General features: G+C 41.5%; 1 protein-coding gene across 2 annotated transcripts in view; it reads right to left on the reverse strand.

Moving 5' to 3' along the window:
- LOC133657089 (annexin A11-like) overlaps positions 1-25,381 on the reverse strand; it is a 45,075-nt gene that overhangs the window by 8,139 nt on the left and 11,555 nt on the right. The window contains exons 4-11 of one of the 2 annotated variants that reach the window (XM_062058011.1): positions 15,668-16,015; positions 14,822-14,909; positions 11,715-11,809; positions 11,306-11,419; positions 9,392-9,482; positions 9,227-9,306; positions 9,106-9,162; positions 2,374-2,467 (exon numbers count right to left, since the gene is read on the reverse strand). In XM_062058011.1, the coding sequence (XP_061913995.1) occupies positions 2,374-2,467; positions 9,106-9,162; positions 9,227-9,306; positions 9,392-9,482; positions 11,306-11,419; positions 11,715-11,809; positions 14,822-14,909; positions 15,668-16,015 (967 nt within the window). The remainder of the gene's footprint in view (positions 1-2,373; positions 2,468-9,105; positions 9,163-9,226; positions 9,307-9,391; positions 9,483-11,305; positions 11,420-11,714; positions 11,810-14,821; positions 14,910-15,667; positions 16,016-25,381) is intronic. The other variant, XM_062058012.1, reaches the window with a different exon arrangement.

The raw sequence follows: 25,381 nt of genomic DNA on the forward strand, positions 1-25,381 counted from the left end.
CGCAACTTTTGGTCGCTAATCAAAAAAAAGCCTTGCCTGTACCGGAAGTAGCGTGACGTCGCAGGTTGAAGGGATCCTCACATTTCCCCATTGTTTACACCAGCAGCGAGAGCGATTCGGACCGAGAAAGCGACGATTATCCCATTAATTTGAGCGAGGATGAAAGATTCGTGGATGAGGAACGTGAGAGCGAAGGACTAGAGTGCAGTGCAGGACGCATCTTTTTTCGCTCTGACCGTAAGTTAGGTACAAGCTGGCTCGTTGGATTCCACACTCTCTCCTTTTTCTATTGTGGATCACGGATTTGTATTTTAAACCACCTCGGATACTATATCCTCTTGAAAATGAGTCGAGAACGCGAAATGGACATGCACAGTGACTTTTATCTCCACGACAATACATCAGCGAAACACTTTCGCTACGGAGCTAACATGATAGCATCGTGCTTAAATGCAGATAGAAACAAAATAAATAAACTCCTGACTGGAAGGACAGAAAATCAACAATACTATTAAACACTGGACCTGTAACTACACGGTTAATGCTTTCCAGCCTGGCAAAGGTTAACAATGCTGTTGCTAACGACGCCATTGAAGCTAACTTAGCAACAGGAGCTCACAGAGCTATGCTAAAAACATTAGCTATCCACCTACGCCAGCCAGCCCTCATCTGCTCACCAACACCCGTGCTCACCTGCGTTCCAGCGATCGACGGAGCGACGAAGGACTTCACCCGATCACCGATGCGGTCGGCGGCTAGCGTCGGATAGCGCGTCTGCTATCCGACTCAAAGTCCTCCTGTTTGTGTTGCTGCAGCAAGCCGCTAATACACCGATCCCACCTACAACTTTCTTCTTGGCAGTCTCCATTGTTCATTAAACAAATTGCAAAAGATTCACCAACACAGATGTCCAGAATACTGTGGAATTGTTCGATGAAAACAGAGCTTTTTGTATTGGATTCAATGGCGTCCGAATACTTCCGTTTCAACGATTGACGTCACGCGCATACGTCATCATACATAGACACTTTCAACCGGAAGTTTAGCGGGAAATTTAAAATTGCACTTTATAAGTTAACCCGGCCGTATTGGCATGTGTTGCAATGTTAAGATTTCATCATTGATATATAAACTATCAGACTGCGTGGTCGCTAGTAGTGGCTTTCAGTAGGCCTTTAAACCTTTGCACCAATTATATTCTATATACAAACAATCATACTTCCATTATATTTACATCCCACATTTAGTTTTTAATTAACATTGATCATAGTATTAACTACTATGCTGATTCAAGAGTGATATATTTTTCCAAGACATTGGTCTTAAAGTGTTTTTTAAATGTGTGAATGGAACTGGAACATGTCACTGGCCTAGTGGTTAGAGTGTCCGCCCTGAGATCGTTAGGTCGTGAGTTCAAACCCCGGCCGAGTCATACCAAAGACTATAAAAATGGGACCCATTACCTCCCTGCTTGGCACTCAGCATCGAGGGTTGGAATTGGGGGTTGAATCACCAAAAATGATTCCCGGGAGCGGCACCGCTGCTGCCCACTACTCCCCTCACCTCCCAGGGGATGAACAAGGGGATGGGTCAAATGCAGAGGACAAATTTCACCACACCTAGTTGGTACTTTAACTTTAACTTTAAGGAATCATCCAAGCTGTTCCACAGATGAACCCCCCTGACAGAAACACATCTACTTTTTAAGCTCGTTCTTATGTTTGCTTTCTGAAAGACAGCTGAACCTCTGAAGCCATAGGGACTCTCCCTAGGTTTGAACCTCTCCTGTAGACACAGAGGCAGCATGTGGTTATGAGCTTTCTACGTCCCAAGAGCAGTGTTGAGGTCAACAAGATCGTGCAGTTTTAATGCTTTTAATTTAATAAACAGAGCATTGGTATGGTCATGATAATCCGCATAATTTACAATTTTAATGGCTTTCTTTTGAAGTAAGAACATAGAATTGATGTTTGATTTGTAATTGTTACCCCAGATTTCAACACAATAATTAAGATATGGGAGTATAAATGAATTGTATAACATGTTAAGAGCCTTTTGATTTACATTGTTTTTAATTTTATGTAACATAGCAATGATTTTTGCCATCTTTGTCTTGAGTATATTTATGTACAGTTTCCAATTTAATTTATCATCTATATAGATTCCCAAAAATGTTGTTGAATACACCTTTTCTATCTCCATATCATCAATTCTTATATGACACTGTATGTTATTTTTCCTATTTCCAAAAATTATATATTTTGTTTTATTTAGGTTGATTGATAGTTTATTGGCATGAAACCATTGCTTTAGTATGTGGAGTTCACTCTCTACAGTGCGCACTGACTGTACTCAAGTTGACTTTGGTTCTACCTGTCCTGAGATGTTCTTTGCTCCTGGCGCACAAGATGGCATTAAATTTGGACTCGTCTGTTCCCAGCTTGTTCTCTCCAGCAGCATACAGGGCCTAGGCAGAAAAAAATAGTTGCATTTGAAAGGAAATTGCACATTTTTTTAAATTTTTGCCTATCGTTCACAACCATTATGAAATGGATGGATTTTTTTGAATGCATTCTTAATATTAAATAAATGAAAAAATAAAGCTATTCTGCCCGTAAAAGCCGATAAAAAACATTCAAAAAGCATCAACAATACTCCATTTACATTTTGTGACTTGAATATTACCGTAATTTCCGGACTATAAGCCGCTACTTTTTCCCCTCGTTCTGGTCCCTGCGGCTTATACAAGGGTGCGGCTTATTTACGGCCTGTTCTTCTCCGACACCGACGAAGAGGATTTCGGTGGTTTTAGTACGCAGGAGGAAAACGATGACACAATGATTAAAGACTGACTTTTCATATATTGGTAGGCTGGTTATTTTGATAACGTACAGGCGAGCACTTTGTATTACTTTGCACCGTTGTATTATTTGTACTCTGCACGAATGCTGTTCGCCATGTCAAAGATGTGAAAGTTTGATTGAATGATTGAAAGATTTATTGTTAATAAATGGGACGCTTTGCGTTCCCAAACAGTCATCTCTGTCCCGACAATCCCCTCCGTGGTAGCAGGAACCCCTATATACTACGGTAATTACACATCAAAACCCTGCGGCTTATAGTCGGGTGCGGCTTATATATGGAGCAATCTGTATTTTCGCCTAAATTTAGCTGGTGCGGCTTATAGTCAGGTGCGGCTTATAGTCCGGAAATTACGGTAACCAAGTATTAGTGATATTGTTATTATAAGCGCTAACGCAGACAAACTATTTATAGCGGCGCCGTGATCACTTCCATGTGTCCCATGTTTACATGGAGTGGTCTGCTGCTTCCTTGCGTCCCTGCAAATTTATTGTAGATCATAAATCATGCCTCGCACCTGAAAAGTAGATGTCTGAGAATATAATCCTACAAGTTGGGACACTTTGACCGCCATATAAGTTAAAAGTTAAAGTACCAATGATTGTCACACACACACGAGGTGTGGTGAAATTTGTCCTCTGCATTTGACCCATCCCCTTGATCACCCCCTGGGAGGTGAGGGGAGCAGTGGGCAGCAGCGGTGCCGCGCCCGGGAATCATTTTTGGTGATTTAACCCCCAATTCCAACCCTTGATGCTGAATGCCAAGCAGGGAGGTAATGGGTCCCATTTTTTTTATAGTCTTTGGTATGACTCGGCCGGGGTTTGAACTCACAACCTACCGATCTCAGGGCGGACACTATAAGACCTGAAATTGGCGAGGACACAAAAAGCGCTTGTTTCCCCCACCCCGTTTCTTCACGAGGATTATGAGACATTCTTTCTCTAAATGGGAATATCTGAACATCCTAGCAGTCGGCATCCTAATGACAGCAGACCTTAGACAGTAAGCGATGTTTAATTATGTTTGTTGGCTCTCCTAAAGTCTGCAGTGAGTACCGTATTTTTCGGACTATAAGTCGCACCGGCCGAAAATGCATAATAAAGAAGGAAAAAAACATATATAAGTCGCACTGGAGTATAAGTCGCAATTTTTGGGGAAATTTATTTGATAAAACCCAACACCAAGAATAGACATTTGAAAGGCAATTTAAAATAAATAAAGAATAGTGAACAACAGGCTGAATAAGTGTACGTTATATGAGGCATAAATAACCAACTGAGAACGTGCCTGGTATGTTAACGTAACATATTATGGTAAGAGTCATTCAAATAACTATAACATATAGAACATGCTATACATTTACCAAACAATCTGTCACTCCTAATCGCTAAATCCCATGAAATCTTATACGTCTAGTCTCTTACGTGAATGAGCTAAATAATAATATTTGATATTTTACAATAATGTGTTAATAATTTCACACGTAAGTCGTTCCTGAGTATAAGTCGCACCCGCGGCCAAACTATGAAAAAAACTGCGACTTATAGTCCGAAAAATACAGTAATAATCAGTGATGAATAGGGATGATGTTTGATAAGGAATTATCGAGTTTGAGCCTATAATCGACGTCCCACTGGGGTGAGTTTTTCCTTGCCCGTATGTGGGCTCTGTACCGAGGATGTCGTTGTGGCTTGTACAGCCCTTTGAGACACTTGTGATTTAGGGCTATATAAATAAACATTGATTGATGATTGATTGATAATCGAATCGTCTTATCGAACCGATTCCTTATCGGTTCTCTTATCGAGTCCAGATAGGTTGTTGTATATGGAAAAAAACACACAATATTTGGTTTAACAAAAGCTCACTTTTGTTATATAAGAAAAAAATAAAATCTAATAAATAAATAAATATTGACTGTTACCCACTTAAAAAAATGAAATAAAATAAACAAATATTGACTGTTGTTACCCAAAGTATATTAAGTGGGATTTTTCAGAAAAACAAATATATACAGTAACACAAAAACAACCTGTCTCTGTGATCACTATAGGTGTATAAATAATAATATAGTGTTAAATAAAATCAGTCCCTTGGGCACAAAACTGAAAATAATACAGCTCTCCAAAAAGTGCACTTCTGCTGCTATTGGAACATAACTGTTTGTTATGATGCTTTGACATTTTTGCACTTTATTTCTTTATTGAAAGAAAATTCTATGAAGAGAAAAGTTGTTTGCAAATGTGGTTACAATGCTAAAATATGAAAAGTTAAAGCTAAAAAAAGAAATACACTTTATTGAGTTAACATTATAGGGGGAAAGATGTTATGAGCTAGGGAATATAGGGAATATAACAACTACACTACCCAGCATGCAACAGGAGTTACGAGCATGCGCGGTAGCCCCGAAAAGTGTTGTTGCATGTTGCCACGCTGTGAAAGTAAACGTCAAGAACTCAGCCAACACGCCTCGTCTGCATTATTTATAATTAGACAGACAACACATATACAGTGTGATTTTGTTTTGTTTACAAGGAAAGAAAAACAAAAGTTAAAAAAGGGAGATATGTTGTATATATATATGTATGTGCTGCGGTTGCTTTAAGAACGTTGCAACAGCTGCCGTAAAGGAGGTGCGTTGCTAGCCTGGTTGCTATGTTTCCGGTTGGTCGTAAAAGTGTTGGTCATGTGTTTGTACCCTGCTAAAAATCTCTCATTAAAGTTATTCATTGGATTATACCTTTTGTTTTGAACTTTATTACACCTTGGAGCGCTTTTTACCGTCCATTTTTTTCCTGCTTTCCCTATCTGCGCCTAATGACTGAGCTACGTGACGTCATTTCTTGTGATGTCCCACGGAGCATTTCTGGTCGGGACGGGATTCGAATAAAGAACCAACTCTTTTTCTTTACTATAGTGGTCTCGATAATGGGTACCAGTTCTCAAAAAGGGATTCGAGTCCGAGGACTCGGTTCTTTTCTTATCGAACAACCGGGAAAACCGGTTTTGAGTATCATCCCTAGTGATGAAGAAAGTAAACGTGATCCGTTTTGAAATTTAATGCGCCCTGTATGCTTAAAATGATCAAAATATGTAAATATTAAATGTTATTATAAATGTGCCCGTTACTACATTACATATATACTTACATCATGTATATAAAACACTAATGGAGGTGTTTGGATGTTTTTTTAGGGGCTTATTGGCAGAATTGAACGGCTCCCAAAGGCTCCATTGTAAGATGACTTTTGATCACATTTATTTCATATTTAAAATGCATTAAAAAAAAAAATCCATACGGTGTCATATAAGGGTGTAACGGTACGTGTATTTGTATTGAACCGTTTCGGTACGGGGGGTTCGGTTCGGTTCGGAGGTGTACCGAACGAGTTTCCACACGAACATATTAAGTAGCGCACTGCACGGACGGACATAAGTAGCGTACCGCACGTTGTGTAAGCAATTCACACCGAGGCACAACACACGGCATGCTGGTGTAACGCAGGTGTCAAATACATACTTTTGCGGAGTGTGCAGCTCTCCCTCGTCACGTGACCGCCGCGGTCCAATCAGCTGTGCTTATAAACCGGTATACAGGAAGTGGCCAGTAGACAGGACGTGATGGTAGACAGATTGTATTTCTGCTCGAGGTAGGTTTTTATTCTCGTTTTCACCCCAAATATTGTGCTGACGGGATTCTAAACTAAATGCCTATTTGTTAACTTTATAGAGCAGACTACCAGCGCCGGATTTTTTGTCATTAAGCTGTGTGTGACTGTAGAAGCGGAGTTTATGAAAATATGTTAGTCTTTCTTCCATTGTTTCATTACAACAGTCTTTGTGGCATATTTCTCAATGGTCCATATACAAGGTCTATGACTTGAACCAATGATAACTATTGTGTATTGAATGTACTTTTGAATGTGTTTGATAGTAAGCACTTTTAGTGCACTGACCGAATTGTATAGGTCAAATTTATGCTGCTAATGGTTATTTTAGCACTTTATTGCATATTGTGATTCTGACATGTACGGTATGTTGATTTATATTGTACAATACTGAGGAAAAAACTAGAACCTGTTCTGAATACTTTATAATGCAATTAGTGTTATTTAATGAAGATGTTTGATTTGTGTATACATTGATTTATAAGGATGGTCCTGGTTCTTACACAGGCCAGGCTTTTCTTTATGATGGCGAGCTAAGAAAAAAAGCATCTAGTCCAAGGATCGTTCTTGGGAGATCCCAGCTAGGAACCCCACCACCTGTTCTGTCTGGGCTGGTAGGAGGCTCTCGAGCCAACCTTCTACACATTTTCACCCTTAACCTCAGCACATGGACTGTAATGCTTTACTCTCCAAAACCTTTCTCCAAGAACTGTATTATCTGAGCTGAGATTTAAACAAGATCCAGAGACACTACATAATTGAATTGGAACACACACAGAGCTATTTCTATTTTTGGGCAGAATTATTAGAATGTTCCCAACGTTAAAGGCCTACTAAAATGACATTTTCTTATTTAAACGGGGATAGCAGATCCATTCTATGTGTCATACTTGATCATTTCGCGATATTGCCATATTTTTGCTGAAAGGATTTAGTAGAGAACATCGACGATAAAGTTCGCAACTTTTGGTCGCTGATAAAAAAGCCGTGCTTGTACCGGAAGTAGCGTGACGTCGCAGGTTGAAAGGCTCCTCACACTTCCCCATTGTTTACACCAGCAGCGAGAGCGATTCGGACCGAGAAAGTGACGATTACCCCATTAATTTGAGCGAGGATTAAAGATTTGTGGATGAGGCACGTGAGAGTGAAGGATTAGAGTGCAGTGCAGGACGTATCTTTTTTCGCTCTGACCGTAACTTAGGTACAAGGGCTCATTGGATTCCACACTTTCTCCTTTTTCTATTGCGGATCACGGATTTGTATTTTAAACCACCTCGGATACTATATCCTCTTGACAATGAGAGTCGAGAACGCGAAATGGACATTCACAGTGACTTTTAACTCCACGACAATACATCGGTGAAGCACTTTAGCTACGGAGCTAACGTGATAGCATCGTGCTTAAATGCAGATAGAAACAAAAGAAATAAGCCCCTGACTGGAAGGATAGACAGAAGATCAACAATACTACCAAACCCTGGACCTGTAACCACACGGTTAATGCTTTCCAGCCTGGCAAAGCCTAGCAATGCTGTTGCTAACGACGCCATTGAAGCTAACTTAGCTACGGGACCTCGACAGAGCTATGCTAAAAACATTAGCTCTCTACCTAAGCCAGCTCTTATCTGCTCATCAACACCCGTGCTCACCTGCGTTCCAGCGATCGACGGCGCGACGAAGGACTTCACCACGATGATCGGTGCGGTTGGCGGCCCGGAGACGGAGGAAGTCAACCCAGACAGGTGAGGACAGCGGCGCGGCGGCGGACGGCGTTGTAGCTTTCGACGACACCCCGGCCGCCATCAGAGTCGGCAAGAAACATATATTTCCCCAAAGTTACGTACGTGACATGCACATAGCGACACACACGTACGGGGAAGCGATCAAATGTTTGGAAGCCAAAGCTGTACTCACGGTAGCGCGTCTGCTATCCAACTCAAAGTCTTCCTGGTTGTGTTGCTCTAGCCGGCCGCTAATACACCGATCCCACCTACAGCTTTCTTCTTTGCAGTCTCCATTGTTAATTGAACAAATTGCAAAAATTCACCAACACAGATGTCCAGAATACTGTAGAATTATGTGGTGAAAACAGACGACCGTGCTATTCCAAAATGTGTCCTTCAACCCTTGACGTCACGCGCAAACGTCATCATACCGAGACGTTTTCAGCCGGAAGTTTCCCGGGAAATTTAAAATTGCACTTTATAAGTTAACCCGGCCGTATTGGCATGTGTTGCAATGTTAAGATTTCATCAATGATGTATAAACTATCAGACTGCGTGGTCGCTAGTAGTGGCTTTCAGTAGGCCTTTAAAAGGATAAAGCCATTGTTTACAATTTTGGTAAATAAATAACCAAAACATTTATATTTTGTTGTTTTCTTACTGTACCGAAAATGAACCGAACCGTGACCTCTAAACCGAGGTACGTACCGAACCGAGATTTTTGTGTACCGTTCCACCCTTAGTGTCATATCTTTCTTAATGATTGTGAATGCAGTGTGGGTGCAGTTCCTCTTTAGGAGCAGATCAATAAACAAGTTAGTTATGATTCAGTGCAGAGCAGATTTTACCTGAGCGTCTTGCTTGGCCAATGAAAGGTCGACATTTGGTCTTTCGTCACGATTACCCTATAGAGAGAGAAAAGTCTTATGTCTCTTGGTAGTTGCAAAGTAACACGTTTCGTTGTTGTACCTGTGCCAGAGAGATGAGGAGTCTACGGAAGTGTCCGGACGTGTCCCCGGTGATGGCATCTTCCACAGTCTGCTTGTATTCTGGAATATAGGAATCATGGCTATCAAACAAACCGAACCCTCCTTAGAACGTGGTCACGCGAGTGATAATGTGCACGCATCTTACCTGTTTTGTAGATGCGGTTTATCTCCTTGATTTCGGCGTTGGAACGAGACGAAAGGATCTCTATCAGACAGGCCTCGTCGGTTCCAGCTCCCTGTGGGGAAAAGGGAACAATTACAATAATTAATTACTCCTTCTAGTCAAATTTGAAGCTACTGGGGCAAAATGGAGTGCACTACTTTGCTGCAACCAGCAGAGGCGCCGTTAGTGTCGATTTCTGAAAAGCTACGGGCAATTGTGTTACATCAGGATCAGAATCAGCTTTTTTGGCCGAGTATATTTAACATACCATATTTTCCGGACCACTGGGCGCACCGGATTATAAGGCGTACTGCCGATGAATCGTCTATTTTCGATCTTTTTTCATATGTAAAGGAGTCATTATATTATTATCTTTTTTTTTGTAAATTTAAAAGACTTCCTTGTGGTCTACATAACATGTAATGGTGGTTCTTTGGTCAAAAAGTAGCATAGATGATGTTTTACAGATCATCTTCTAGCCGCTTTCTGACAGTCGCTTCAGGATGCGCCGTTTTGTGGGCGGTCTTTTTTACGTGGCTCACCTTCGACAGCGTCTTCTCCCCGTCATCTTTGTTGTAGCGGTGTAGTGTGCAAGGACGGGAGTGGAAGAAGTGTCATAAGATGGAGCTAACAATTTTAATAACATTCAGACTTTACTTCAATCAATAACGGAGCAGCATCTTCTCATCCGGAAACAACAACAAGGCCGGAAATGTGTCCCGTGAAAAACCGTCCAACCGGAACTCTCTAATAACTAAAGTTCCTTGGGTGAATAATGTAAACTCACTACACCTGTATGTTTTAGCGCTTTCATGGCGAGTTTACTGACAGATATAAGTAAGAACTTTACACTACTTTATATTAGAAATGGCAACAGCGGAGGATGAATGTCCCATAACAAGTAGAGAAAAGGAAGAAGCTTATCGACTACGCCATCGTCACGGACTACAAAGGTACAATTTTCAGGATTTATGCAGATCCCAAATACAGATCAGCAGGTACAGACGGTAAGAAAAGTTGCTTTTGCACAATATTGCAAAACAAAATGCCGGGTTAAATGTCTTACCTTATACACACACCATAATAATACTCGTATGGTGAAGCACAGTACAATCCATCAAGGGGTGCGGCTTCATAGCTTACCAAAGTCAGACTAAAACATTTTGATAGATTTTTGAGCGTCGTGTGTAATGTTCTATATTTTCAATGGAACATATAAATTGTTAGTGATGTTTACTTAAGTCATATTGCCATCAGAGTGCAGTCTACACGTATCTCTTATGTTTGACTGCCATCTGCTGGTCACACATATCATTCCACCATGTACCAAATACAATTGCTTCAAGGTCGGTAAGCAAAACCAGAATTATTCCGTACATTACACGCACCGGGTTATAAGGCGCTGTCACGCCAAATTTCTTCCCTCTACAAAAACCTTCCCTCCCCCATTTACTTCCGGGGCTGCGTCCAATAAAATCACAAAGTTGCCGGGGGTCCTTAACCTGCACGCGACTGTCCTGTTTTGCGCCTGTACAAAAAAACAATAATCGATTTCTTCAGATTCCAGCAGCTGTCAAAGACGAAGTGTCCTTCCAGCGACGGGCAGTCAAAGCCGAAGTGCTATCGATCGGCGTCAATGACGTAAGAGGAAACATGACCACGGAAGTAAATGGGGGCGGGAAGGTTTTTGTAGAGGGAAGAAATTTGGCGTGACAGCGCATTGTCCAGTTTTGAGAGATGATAGTCCGGAAAATACAGTAGAATTTGACTTGTTCAATGCAAGAAACACCAACGTATGATAAACTTATTCTGATCAGCGCAACACTGACATGGAAACGGGAGTTCCAAACATCCTATTAAAATTAATATGAAAAATATAGCAATAGGTGCGTTTACCTTGATGGCAGCATGGATCTCAGAGGCGTCAAACTGAGCAGGGCTCTTCAACATGGCCATGACCAGCTTCCTAAAGTCGCCAGACAGTTCTGAATGCAGGTCCTTAGTCAGATCCTGAACATAAAAAAAAACATGCTTAGAATAACTGCAAGCCACCGTTAATTACAAGAGCTCGGAAAAACACACTGTGGCGTAACCATAACAAGCACTGAAGCCATCCTCCGAGCCGCTTTCTATTTAGCCGACAGCACCTGTCATGTGCTTGTCAGTGCGAGCCAAGCTATGCGTGAGTCTATATTGGAGAAGGCGGTTTAAAACTATTTTAAAAAACGGCACATTTTCCCATAATAGAAACAGGCATTGGTTACCACACACAAGGGAGAGTATTAAGCATGAACAGGACTGTTACCTTTCCGTAGGAGGTTTTGTAGTAGCGCAGCAAAGGCACACGTTGCTTGTTGGAGCGACTGCCCAGTAAGTCGATGATGGCCTGCTCGTCAGTTCCTGCACACACAAACTCTCAACATCAACATCGCCAAGAGAATCCGTGTATCATATACTTCATTTCTTTTTTCATTTGAAGCCAACATCAAAACTATGGAAAACGAAAGTATGTGTTTTTTTGTTTTGTTATTTATTACTGTTGGAAATAATAGTAAATAAATGTAACAGTTAGAGATGTCCGATAATATCGGACTGCCGATATTATCGGCCCATAAATGCTTTAAAATGTGATATCGGAAATTATCGGTATCGGTTTCAAAAAGTAAAATGTATGACTTTTTAAAACGCCGCTGTACACGGACGTAGGGAGAAGTACAGAGACACTGCCTTTGCGTGCCAGCCCAATCACATAATATCTATGGCTTTTCACACACACAAGTGAATGCAATGCATACTTGGTCAACAGCCATTAAGGTCACACTGAGGGTTGCCTTATAAACAACTTTAACACTGTTACAAATATACGGCACACTGTGAACCCACACCAAACAAGAATGACAAACACATTTCGGGAGAACATCCGCACCGTAACACAACATAAACACAACAGAACAAATACCCAGAACCCCTTGCAGCACTAACTATTCCAGCACGCTACAATATACACGCCCCGCTACCCCCTAGCCCCCCACCTCAACCCCGCCCACCTCAACCTCCTCATGCTCTCTCAGGGAGAGCATGTCCCAAATTCCAAGCAGCTGTTTTGAGGCATGTTAAAAAAAATAACGCACTTTGTGACTTCAATAATAAATATGGCAGTGCCATGTTGGCATTTTTTTCCGTAACTTGAGTTGATTTATTTTGGAAAACCTTGTTACATTGTTTAATGCATCCAGCGGGGCATCACAACAAAATTAGGCATAATAATATGTTAATTCCAAGACTGTATATATTGGTATCGGTTGATATCGGATATCGGTAATTAAGAGTTGGACAATATCGGAATATCGGATATTGGCAAAAAAGCCATTATCGGACATCTCTAGTAACAGTACAACATAATAAATACAAAAACTATTTTTAATAATAGATTCATTACCGTATTTTTCGGACTATAAGTCGCAGTTTTTTTCATAGTTTGGCCGGGGGTGCGACTTATACTCAGGAGCGACGTACCATAAAATATCAAATAATATTATTTAGCTCATTCACGTAAGAGACTAGACGTATAAAATTTAATGGGATTTAAAGATTAGGAGTGACAGATTGTTTGGTAAACGTATAGCATGTTCTATATGTTATAGTTATTTGAATGACTCTTACCATAATATGTTACGTTACGTACACTTATTCAGCCTGTTGTTCACTATTCTTTATTTATTTTAAATTGCCTTTCAAATCTCTATTCTTGGTGTTGGGTTTCATCAAATAAAATTCCCCCAAAAATGCCACTTATACTCCAGTGCGACTTATATATGTTTTTTTCCTTCTTTATTATGCATTTTCGGCCGGTGCGATTTATAATCCAGAGCGACTTATACTCCAAAAAATACAGTAATAATGTTTTTTTTATTAATATAAGACTCAGAAAAACTTTGATTTCCAGGGGAAAATGTTACTTAGGTGGGCAATAAACTCAAGAGTTATTGTCATCAACTTTAATCCATGCCTGTTTACTCATTTAAAAAATCAATATTATTCTGTGTCCTACAAGCTTAGTTATGTTAGTGTTTTACACTTGCTATACTAATTTACGAGCCCTACAGTATAGTTTATTCAAAGCAGACAGGAAGAAGACATCTACAACGTTAAATGGTCACCAAACTAAGCCCTTGACAGGAGTACTGTGATTTTAAGGGACACGTTTATATTTATTTACCAACTCAATTTGTCATTAAATAACTTGCCACTAGGCTTGTACGGTATACCGGTACTAGCATAGTACCGCGATACTAATGAATCATATTCGGTACTATACCGCCTCTAAAAAGTACCGGTCCCCGCCCCCCTTACATTGCTGGTTTTACCATATGTTCGGCAACACACAATCACGGAGTACTTATAAGCAGACAATGTGTGTAGACGGTTAAAGCAGGGTTTCCCACACATTCATTTATTTGTGGCGGCCCGCCACGAAAGAATTACGTCCGCCACAAATTTTAAAAAAATAAAAAAATAAAAAATAAAAATGTTTTTTAAATATATATTTTTTGTTTTTTGTTTTGTCCTCTCCAGCTTCTCAGGCAAATCATATAGTTGATGTAGATGCCCATATTGGCTGTTCAGATTTACTTTACAAAAGAGAAGTGTAGGATACTTCTCTTGTTGCCTTATTTGTATTTGACTTTATTAAATGTATTTATATTAGAAACACAACATGTGTATATAGGACACCTCTGCCTCTGTTTCACTTTATGTTGCTGGTAAATAATATGGTTGTAGTAGTAGGCTAAAGTTAAATTATTTAGTATGCACTAATTAAAGGGGCAGAGCTTTGAGACATTTTAGCTTTTATATTTTATGAGATATATTTTTTGTAAGAACCACAATTAATAAATATATTTCAGTGAATAACTTATTGTTCAAATCTGTATGTAAATATGTACATAAAGTGTTGTAATTATATTGTAAAATGGATGGATGGATGGATGGATGGATGGATGGATGGATGGACGTTTAAAACAAAACTGTTGTTATTAATTAGTAAGTATACATTTTTTGAGCCTTTTTAGAGAAAATCAAATCATTGTAGTAAATTATGCAAATTACTCGATGATGTCATGGTGACCACGCCCATAGCCACGCCCCCACCGCCACAGGTATCTTGGCAGTTTATGGGAAACACTGTAAAGTTAATGTTAAAATCGTGTCTCATTCTCATGAACCCAATATTGTGTATCATGTCATGAGATAGGTGTATTGTCACACCCCTACCATTTACAAATATTACACCATCCATCCATCCATTTTCTACCGCTTATTCCCTTTTGGGGTCGCAGGGGGCGCTGGAGCCTATCTCAGCTACAATCGCCCAAAATACCATGAAAATATTTGTGTTGAGGCGCCACTCACCAAAGCCCTTCATAGCCTTCCTAAGGACCTCCACGTCTTTAAGAGGGTCCGCTCCAGGAAAGTCCTTGATTGTCCCTCTAAATCCTTTCTGAGAGAACACAAGTCAAACAAATTTCAGTATTCCTGAAGTCTTCATCACAACATGATGAACACAATGAAACCTCCAGAGTCAAACAACTTTGAGTTTTTCCTCATTTCAAATTAAAATGTTCCCATAAAAAAATTATATAGACAAGTGGTTTAATTTGGCAGCAAAATAATAGCTTTATTGACTCTACAGGTGGTTTTCATAATCTTCACTTTCCTAACTGCCACATAAGTGTAAAAATAAATTAAACAGTGTATATATAGTAGAACTAAAATAAAGTTTTGACTTTTAAGACACAATTTTAGTTAAACTTTGTTTGAATTGTAAGACTTTTGGGCTGTTTGACTGCATATTAAAATCATGAAGAGAAAGGGTGGGTGTGGAGGGAGATGTGGCCAGCGCTGCCTGCAGGAGCAAAGGTCACCGCCTCTGTCCATGGTGCTGAGGACAGAGCACCATCAGACGGGGGCGTGGCAGTGCTGACGGCGAGACACAGCTGGCAGGTGATTAGATTTCACAGGTGGTAAGTGTTAATCTAATCATCTGTTGTCTAACAGTAAGCCGCCGGGAGCAGGAGGGGAGAGAGGATATGGACGTGACTGAAAAGTCACGTTCTGCGGGAGAAAGATTTTGGAAAAACCTATGTACGTTAAAAACTTTGTTAAAAACTGCACACTTGGCTCCTGTGCCGTGTCTACAGTGGAACTGCTAGGAAGCAACTTCCACAGTGTTTTTTTTAATAATTAGGAGGTCCTTACCTTGACAGGGTTGACTGCGCCTCCGTACCCTGGCATCTGTGGATTTGGCGAGGGAACCTTCGGGTACCCTGGCATAGGTGCTGGCGCTCCTCCGTAGCCGGGCATTGTGGGATTGGCAGGTGGCGCTTGAGGGTAACCGGGCATAGGCTGGCCTGGGTAGGCCATCCCCGGGCCTTGTTGCTGGGGCATGGCTCCTCCTGGCTGTGGGTACAGGCCATATGACTGTAGGTTAGGGAAAGGGGCACCGTACCCGCCCAGGTGGTAGGCAGGTGGGTACCCCCCAGGGATGTAGGGGTACATGGGTAGGTTTGAAGAAAAACACCCTATGCCGTGGCACATCTGGTTGGCCTGTAATTTGGAAAGATTGGCATTCCATAATAATGTGCACAGGTTACTTCAATGCAAGGCAATGAGATTTGGAAGACATTTAAATGTATTATGATGCAGAAACACTAAGTTCATCACTGAGTATTTAAACAAAGTAGGGCTGGACGATTCATCAAATTTTAATTTCGATTATGAAAATACAATAATGGGGGGGGGGGGGGCGGACTAATGGGCCGCGAAACGTGCATGCAAATTGTGATGGGGAAAAATAGAGATGTCCGATAATTTCGGTCCGATAAACGCTTTAAAATGTAATATCGAAAATTATCGGTATCGGTTTCAAAAAGTAAAATTAATGACTTTTTAAAATAGTTGTAGTGGGTATCAGGATTATCTCAGGGAGAGCATGTCCCAAATTCCAAGCTGCTGTTTTGAGGCATGTTAAAAAAAAATAACGCACTTTCTGACTTCAATAATACATATGGCAGTGCCATGTTGGCACTTTTTTCCATAACTGGAGTTGAAGTTGCTCTCTTATTTTGGAAAACCCTGTTTTTGATTGATTGATTGAAACTTGTATTAGTAGATTGCACAGTACAGTACATATTCCGTACAATTGACCACTAAATGGTAACACCCGAATAAGTTTTTCAACTTGTTTAAGTCGGGGTCCACGTTAAGCAATTCATGGTAAAGTTACATTGTTTAACGCATCCAGTGGGGCATCACAACAAAATTAGGCATAATAATGTGTTAATTCCACGACTGTATGTATCGGTTGATATCGGAATCGGTAATTAAGAGTTGGACAATATTGGAACATCGGATATCGGCAAAAAAGCCATTATCGGACATCTCTAGTGAAAAAGATGAGGAGCGATTGAGTGAGAAAAGAGCAGGTCGACGAGAAGTTTGGGATGTCACCATTGTTGCTAGTATGCGTAATCAATAATCACTAAACTCAACAAAAACAAAAGAATTTGCGAAAGGAATCATATAATTGGCCAATATAACAGAATCTGCTGGTAAACGCAAAAAAATATCAGGGAAATTAACTAAAGTGTAAGCGAAATGTTGTCTTTGTGAGAAGGAACATTTGTTTGGGAAAATAATGTGTCTGGTAGCGCCCATTTATCCCCGACCCACTCAACCGCAGCCGCCCCGTTCTGACAATGTGGATGTCAAGACGGTCATTTGAAATAGCAACTAAACTACAAAGCTAAAGCTAGCAAGAACAATCAATACACCCACAACACATCTCATCTGCTTGTGTTGCTGTGATGACATCATCCATGCAACAACAATGACGCAACAGTGGTCGCAACTTCAGAGGCGCTCTCTTTTTTCTTTTTTTTTGTACAGCCTTAAGTAAGTCACCACTATACTTGTTAAGCTGAAAACAGTAGAGAACACTTCCCCCTTTCACAATAATAGCGCGGTGCGCCACATCCGGTCTGATTGCACTAACAAAATAAAATTTCAAAAAAGTACTTTGCAAAATGAATTTTATAAGTTTATTTCGGTCATATAATCAACCATTAACCATTTTGTGTGACCAGTTTAACAGTACAGATTATACATATTTAACAATCATACACATTTACACACAAAAATAAAATAAAATAAAAAGAATGACCGAAAAAGGAATAGGCTGAAGCCAAGGCTTACATTTGCCTATCCTATACCTTCACTGGAACATCAACGTAAAAAAAAAAATCAATGGGATGAAAGTAATTGTTACTATATTTTATAATTTTCAATTATTTCACCTTTCAAGATTTTCTTAAACCTTAACAAAGAACTACATGTCTTCAACTCATCACTGAGCTTGTTCCACCATTTAACTCCTAAAACTGAAATACATTTGTATTTTATAAGGCTGCAGCTAACGATTATTTTTCTATCGATTAATCTATAGATTATTTTTTCGATTAATCGGTTAATCTATAGATTATTTTTTTCGATTAATCTATAGATTATTTTTCCTTTTACCGATTATTTTTTTTATTCAAAATGAAGATGAAAAAATAAATGTAGGCCCGTTTTTTCAAAAGGCATGGCTTTTATTTACAAAAAAAAAGAAGTATGGCCACTCAGTCAACATTGACAACAACATGACTAAATATTCTGTAACAATGTAAACATTTAAAACTTTTAACATTTAACAAAATTAAAAGTAGCTTATTTGCTTTTTAATGTGCAAATATAAAAGTCAACATCCAGTGCAAATCTTAATATTCTGCAATAGTATAAGCATTTCAAAAGTAAAAGTATTGCTTATTTTGCTTTAAAATGTGCAAAAATAAAGATAAACATCCAATACAAAAAAGTGCAAAACGAAATATTCTGTAACAACAGTGTAAACATTTCAACAAAAGTGAAAGTATTGCTTATTTGCTAAAATGTGCAAAAATAAAGATAAACATCCAATACAAAAAAGTGCCAATCTAAATATTCTGGAGCACTGTAAACATTAAGTATTGCTTTTAAAATGTGCAAAATAAACATCCAGTCCAACACAGTACACAATAACCAATTCTACTCATTCCAGTGAGTGACTAACAGTTGTAATGAAGAAAGGTTAGCATGTGTACATGTTTGGTTCTTTTCTTGTTTACAATATTCCCAGCAGCTGAAAATAGGCGCTCAGAAGGGGTCGATGTGGCTGGAACGAGAGGTAATTAGCCTTCACCTCAAGCCAGGACTGCGAGTGAGCTGAGCTGCAGTTTATATTTCTAGAAGGTCAACAGGCTCATAGTGATGTTACTAGTAGTTGACTGGGAGGTGTTCATTGTCATTTGGGGAGAGTCCGCTGCCTGATGCTCACCTGCTAAACACCTATCTGCTCCCCGCTGAAGCGCTGACTACATGCGCTCTGAATACACACTGCTGATTGGCTGATAATGCTTCGTGTGTACCAATCAGATGGTTGTGTGGGTGGGACAATGCTGCGTGTGTACCAATCAGATGGTTGTGTGGGTGGGACAATGCTGCGTGCTGAGACAGACGCAGAGGAGCGAAGCAGCTTGTTAAGACTTTAGCAGCTAAAGTTAGCTTTAGCTTAGAAACTCGTTCGGTACACCCCCGTGCCGAACCGAAAGCCCCGTACCGAAACGGTTCAATACAAAACACGTACCGTTACACCCCTAGCAGATACAAATGACACAGTCATGTTTTTGTGTAATGATGACAACGTATGCTCGCGCGGACGATTGACTAGTTGATGGTTTTCTTTTCAAATGTTCGTTCATTTACGTTGTGCTGCTATGATAGGCCATTTCCGCTCGACACAGTGTGCATACAACAACATTATTAGGCCGTTTATTGAAATACTCCCACACTTTTGACCACTTTTGGCATGCTTTTCCCCCCTCGCTTGCACCGCTCGCATCGTCTGCTTTGATCGTCTGCTTTGCGGTCCGCCATGACGGTAGTGTGACGTAAATATGCGACGCGTCGACGCACAAAAACGGCGTCGACGTATTTACGTAACCGATGACGTCGACTACGTCGACGCGTCGTTTCAGCCTTAGTATTTTATATTCCTTCTTACTTTACCTATTTCAAAAATCAATACCCCCGTAAATTATAATTTTCTCCTCTTAAAGGCCTACTGAAATGAATTTTTTTTATTTAAACGGGGATAGCAGATCTATTCTATGTGTCATACTTGATCATTTCGCGATATTGCCATATTTTTGCTGAAAGGATTTAGTATAGAACAACGACGATAAAGATTGCAACTTTTGGTATCTGATAAAAAAAAGGCTTGCACCTACCGGAAGTAGCGTGACGTAGTCAGTTGAACATATACGCAAAGTTCCCTATTGTTTACAATGATGGCCGCATGAAGTGAGAGAGATTCGGACCGAGAAAGCGACAATTTCCCCATTAATTTGAGCGAGGATGAAAGATTTGTGGATGAGTAAAGTGCAAGTGAAGGACTAGTGGGGAGTTGAAGCTATTCAGATAGGGAAGATGCTGTGAGAGCCGGGGGTGACCTGATATTCAGCTGGGAATGACTACAACAGTAAATAAACACAAGACATATATATACTCTATTAGCCACAACACAACCAGGCTTATATTTAATATGCCACAAATTAATCCTGCATAAAAACACCTGCGTGTTTGTTATGCTAGCTCCTAGCTCCTCTGCTAGCTCCTAGCTCCATAGAACACGCCAATACAATACAAACACCTGATCAACACACACAATCACTCAGCCCAAAAGACCGTTTACCTAACCCAAGGTTCATAAAGCTTATATATTTTTAAAAAGTTACGTACGTGACGCGCACATACGGTCAAGTTATCGAATGTTTAGCAGCCAAGGCTGCATACTCACGGTACCTGATATTCAGCTGGGAATGACTACAACAGTAAATAAACACAAGACATATATATACTCTATTAGCCACAACACAACCAGGCTTATATTTAATATGCCACAAATTAATCCTGCATAATAACACCTGCGTGTTTGTTATGCTAGCTCCTAGCTCCTCTGCTAGCTCCTAGCTCCATAGAACACGCCAATACAATTCAAACACCTGATCAACACACACAATCACTCAGCCCAAAAGACCGTTCACCTAACCCAAGGTTCATAAAGCTTGTATATTTTTAAAAAGTTACGTACGTGACGCGCACGTACGGTACGGTACGTGTTATGCTAGCTCCTAGCTCCTCTGCTAGCTCCTAGCTCCATAGAACACGCCAATACAATTCAAACACATGATCAACACACACAATCACTCAGCCCAAAAGACCGTTCACCTAACCCAAGGTTCATAAAGCTTATATATTTTAAAAAAGTTACGTACATACGCAAAAAAAAAAGCCAAAGCTGCATACTCACAGTAGCACGTCTGCGTCTTTGTCATCCAAATCAAAGTAATCCTGGTAAGAGTCTGTGTTGTCCCAGTTCCCTACAGGCGTCTGTGTATCCAAATCAAAAGTCCTCCTGGTTAGAGTCTCTGTTATCCGAGTTCTTCCATCTTGACTGCATCTTTCGGGAATGTAAACAAAGAAGCGCCGGCTGTGTACTGTTGTGGCTGACTACGTTCGAAAAATACGTCCATTTCGCACCGACAACTTTCTTCTTTGCTTGCTTGGCTTCCTTCTCCATAATGCAATGAACATGATTGAAACAGATTCACGAACACAGATGTCCAGAATACTGTGGAATTATGAAATGAAAACAGAGCTTTTTCGTATCGGCTTCAATGTGGAAGGCATACCCGTGTTCGCCGGGCTACGTCACACGCATACGTCATCCTCAGAGGCGTTTCGAACCGGAAGTTTAGCGGCAAATTTAAAATGTCACTTTATAAGTTAACCCGGCCGTATTGGCATGTGTTATAATGTTAAGATTTCATCATTGATATATAAACTATCAGACTGCGTGGTCGGTAGTAGTGGGTTTCAGTAGGCCTTTAATTGAAATAACAAGAATACAAGCTGGAAGGCTGTTGTCCTTTACTCCAAACATAATTTCTATTCTTTTTAAAAACACAATATCTGAAAATTTTAACACATTAGAACCTATAAATAATGGATTGGTATGTTCATAGTAGCACGCTTTGTGTATTATTCTAATACACAAAGCAATAAAAGCATAATGTACTTGAAGCACTTAATGATACAATTACGGTACACAATTTATCCTTTGACCTAAAATTCTGGTCAAAATATAGGTGCAATTGTGTATTGCACCTATATATAAAATATTAAATTTGGATTTTACATAAAAAGCACACACTATATGGTGGTAAAATAAGTGTAAAAGGTAAAAAACTTAATTAGAAACAAAACGGGAAAACTGAAATGTATGTTTTTTTATATTGCTATTGTTATTGCTTTTATTATTTCACTTGTCGTGGTTTGTTTGTTACTCATTTATATCCAGGTTTTTTTCAACTATATTTTCAAGTTGCGCTTTGGTGGTACAATAAACACACAAGTTTTTAAATTAATAAATAAACGTGTAATTACCGTATTTTCTGGACCATATGGCGCTCCGGATCATAAGGCGCACTGCCGAGGAATGGTCTATTTTCGATCTTTTTTCATATACAAGGCATAATATAGGGCGCATTAAAGGAGTCATATTATTATAAAATACTTCCTTGTGGTCTACATAACATGTAATGGTGGTTCTTTGGTCAAAATGTTGCATGGATTATGTTTTACAGATTATCTTCAAGTCGCTTTGTGACACTCTTCATCGTATGGGCAGCTGTTTTCCGGCACACGGACCTGAGGCCGAGGGTCTATGCCTTTTACCACCCCAGGCCCGGGGGGCCCTCCCGTTCATATGTCAGGACACACAGAAGTGAGCCAGGTCACCGAGCAGTCATCCAGGTCCGCCAGGCCACGCAAACCATTAGGAGCACGATAAATCGGGCAACGCAGGATCACATGGTCGGCAGTCTGCTCCTCCGCGCCACACTCACACGTCGCGTTAGGTGCTAAGCCCCACTGGAACATGTTTGAGCGAAAGCGACCGACACCAGTTCGGAGGCGGTTAAGCCTCACCCAGGCCACTCGTGGTAGTGAGAGGCCTGGTATTGAGCCGGTGTCAGGTATGAAGTCACGGAGTCTGGAGGAGATGGTATGCTCCAGGTCCGTGCTCCATTTGTGATTCGCCCAGTGAGCCGCCCTGATGTTGTTGTCACTGCATTGCTGCAGGAGCTTCAGGGCGGCTGGTACCAGTGGGTCTCTGGAGGGGAGGCGGGGCGTTGGCTCTGAGGAGAGTGTGAGCCTTTCATGGAGCAGGTGGTTCTCATCCATGTTTGCCCGGCCCGCCAGAGTTGCTACAGCACCTTGGCGACGAAGCTCAGCGGGTTGGATGCCTGCTAAGATGGGCAGTAGCTCCACAGGGGTGGGGCGCAGGCATCCAGTGATAACACGCAAGGCTTCGTTGATCGGGACATCAAGTTGTTTAGAGTGAGCACTGCGCGCCCAGACAGGTGCGCAGTACTCAGCAGTTGAGTAGACCAGGGCAAGTGCTGCTGTTCGCAGAGTTCTTGCCCCGGCACCCCAACCGGACCCGACCAACCGTCTCAGCAGTGAGACGCGGGTGTTGAGTTTCTTGCGTGTTGCCAAGAGGTGTTTACGGAAAGTGAGCGACCTGTCCAGGGTGACCCCAAGGTATTTAGGGTCAGGACGAGGGTCTTCAGGTGTAGGACGAGGCCGGCATAGGGTAAGGGAAGCCCCATCCGGCTTCCGCACCTCGAACCTGATCTCACGATCCGCTTCCCAATTGTATAGGTGGAAAGCTTGTGTCACCGTCTTGGATTCGCTGAGCTTCAATCTCCAGTTATGGAGGTAAGCCACTAAAGTCTCCATGTCCTGGCTTAGAGTTCCCTCCAAGGCCTGCCAGTCCCTGTCGGAGTGCAGCAGCGCGAGATCGTCTGCGTATGCGAACCTCCGTGAGACTGTGGCAGGCAGGTCGTATGTATAGATGTTATACAGGAGGGGAGCCAGGACAGATCCCTGGGGGACGCCATTTTTCAGGCGCCGCAACCTGCTTTTATCTCCGTTACTGGTGGTGAGAGTAAAACTGCGGTTCCAGACAAGCTCCATGATCATTTTGACCATGTGCCTGTCTGGAAGCAGGCGGAGAAGTTTGCAGGTGAGGCCGCGGTGCCAGACTGTGTCATAGGCAGCAGTCAGGTCTATGAAGACGGCACCGGCCTTCTTTTTCGCCTCAAAGCAGTCCTCGATGTCCTGGGTAAGGAGGGCGACCTGATCCACCGTGGACTTCCCACGTCGAAAACCCGCCTGCTCCCGGGGGAGGTGGGGGTCTATGATGGGCTCGACACGGGCGTGAATCAGGCGCTCGAGGACTTTAAAGGGGACGCAGAGCAACGAGATTGGTCTGTAGCTCGTTACGTCATCCTTTGGCTTGTTCGGCTTGGGGATAGCGACAACAGTGGCCCTTCTCCAAATCCTGGGGATCCGGAGTTGGCGCAGGCAAGAAGACAGGAAAACTCTCAGCCAGGACTTCATTGCAGGGGCAGCGTGGAGCACGAGTTCTGGGCAGATGTTGTCAGGCCCAGCAGACTTGCCTGGTTTGGTATACTGGAGGGCAGCTGTGAACTCCTCCGGTGAAAACTCGCTAGATGTTGTTGTCCTCCAGAGGTCTGCAGTTTCCTGGCGCACCGCCCGGGAAAAATCTCGATTTATCCCGGTATATGCCCCGTTTTTCACAACCTGTGCTGCAATAGCATTTGCGGTAACGGGGCATGTTCGGGGTGCGCGCTCAGACCTACCAGTCAAGTTGTTCAAAGTGCTCCACGCTTTGTGACAGTCGCTTCAGGATGTGCCGTTTTGTGGGCGGTCTTATTGACAGCGTCTTCTACCCGTCATCTTTGTTGTAGCGGTGTAGCGTGCAAGGACGGGAGTGGAAGAAGTGTCAAAGGATGGAGCTAACTGTTTTAATGACATTAAGACTTTACTTCAATCAATAACGTAGCAGCATCTTCTCATCCCGTCAAAAACTGTCCAACCGGGACTCTCTTATAACTAAAGTTCCTTGGGTGAATAATGTCAACTCACTACACCGGTATGTTTTAGCGCTTTCATGGCAAGTTTACTGACAGATATAAGTTAGAACTTTACACTACTTTATATTACTAATGGCAACAGCGGAGGATGAATGTCACATAACAAGGAGAAAAAGTAGCTTATCGATTACGCTGTCCGCACGGACTACAAAGGCAGACGCGTGCCATTTTCAGGATTTATGCAGATCCCAAATACAGATCAGCAGGTAACAGAAGGTAAGAAAAGTTGCTTTTGTATAGTATTGCGAAACAAAACGCCAGATAATATAATATAATAATAATAATAATACCTGGGATTTATATAGCGCTTTTCTAAGTACCCAAAGTCGCTTTACATGTTTTTCTGAACCCATCAATCATTCACAACTGGTGGTGGTAAGCTACTTTCGTAGCCACAGCTGCCCTGGGGTAGACTGACGGAAGCGTGGCTGCAAATTGCGCCTACGGCCCCTCCGACCACCACCTATCATTCATTTCACCGGTGTGAGCGGCACCGGGGGCAAAGGGTGAAGTGTCCTGCCCGAGGACACAACGGCAGCGATTTTTGGATGGTAAGAGGCGGGGAGCGAACCTGCAACCCTCAGGTTTCTGGCACGGTTGCTCTACCCACTACGCCACGCCGCCCCAAATATGTCTTACCTTATACACACACCATAATAATACTCCTATGATTAATGCGCCGACAATCCATCAAGCGGTGTGGCTTTATAGCTTACCAAAGTCCTACTGAAACATTTTGATAAGATTTTTGAATATTCTATATTTTCAATGGAACATATAAAATGTTGGTGTTGTTTACTTGAGTCACTGCCAT

The sequence above is a fragment of the Entelurus aequoreus genome, linkage group LG09, assembly GCF_033978785.1.
Source record: "Entelurus aequoreus isolate RoL-2023_Sb linkage group LG09, RoL_Eaeq_v1.1, whole genome shotgun sequence".
Classification (NCBI taxonomy): Eukaryota; Metazoa; Chordata; class Actinopteri; order Syngnathiformes; family Syngnathidae; genus Entelurus; species Entelurus aequoreus.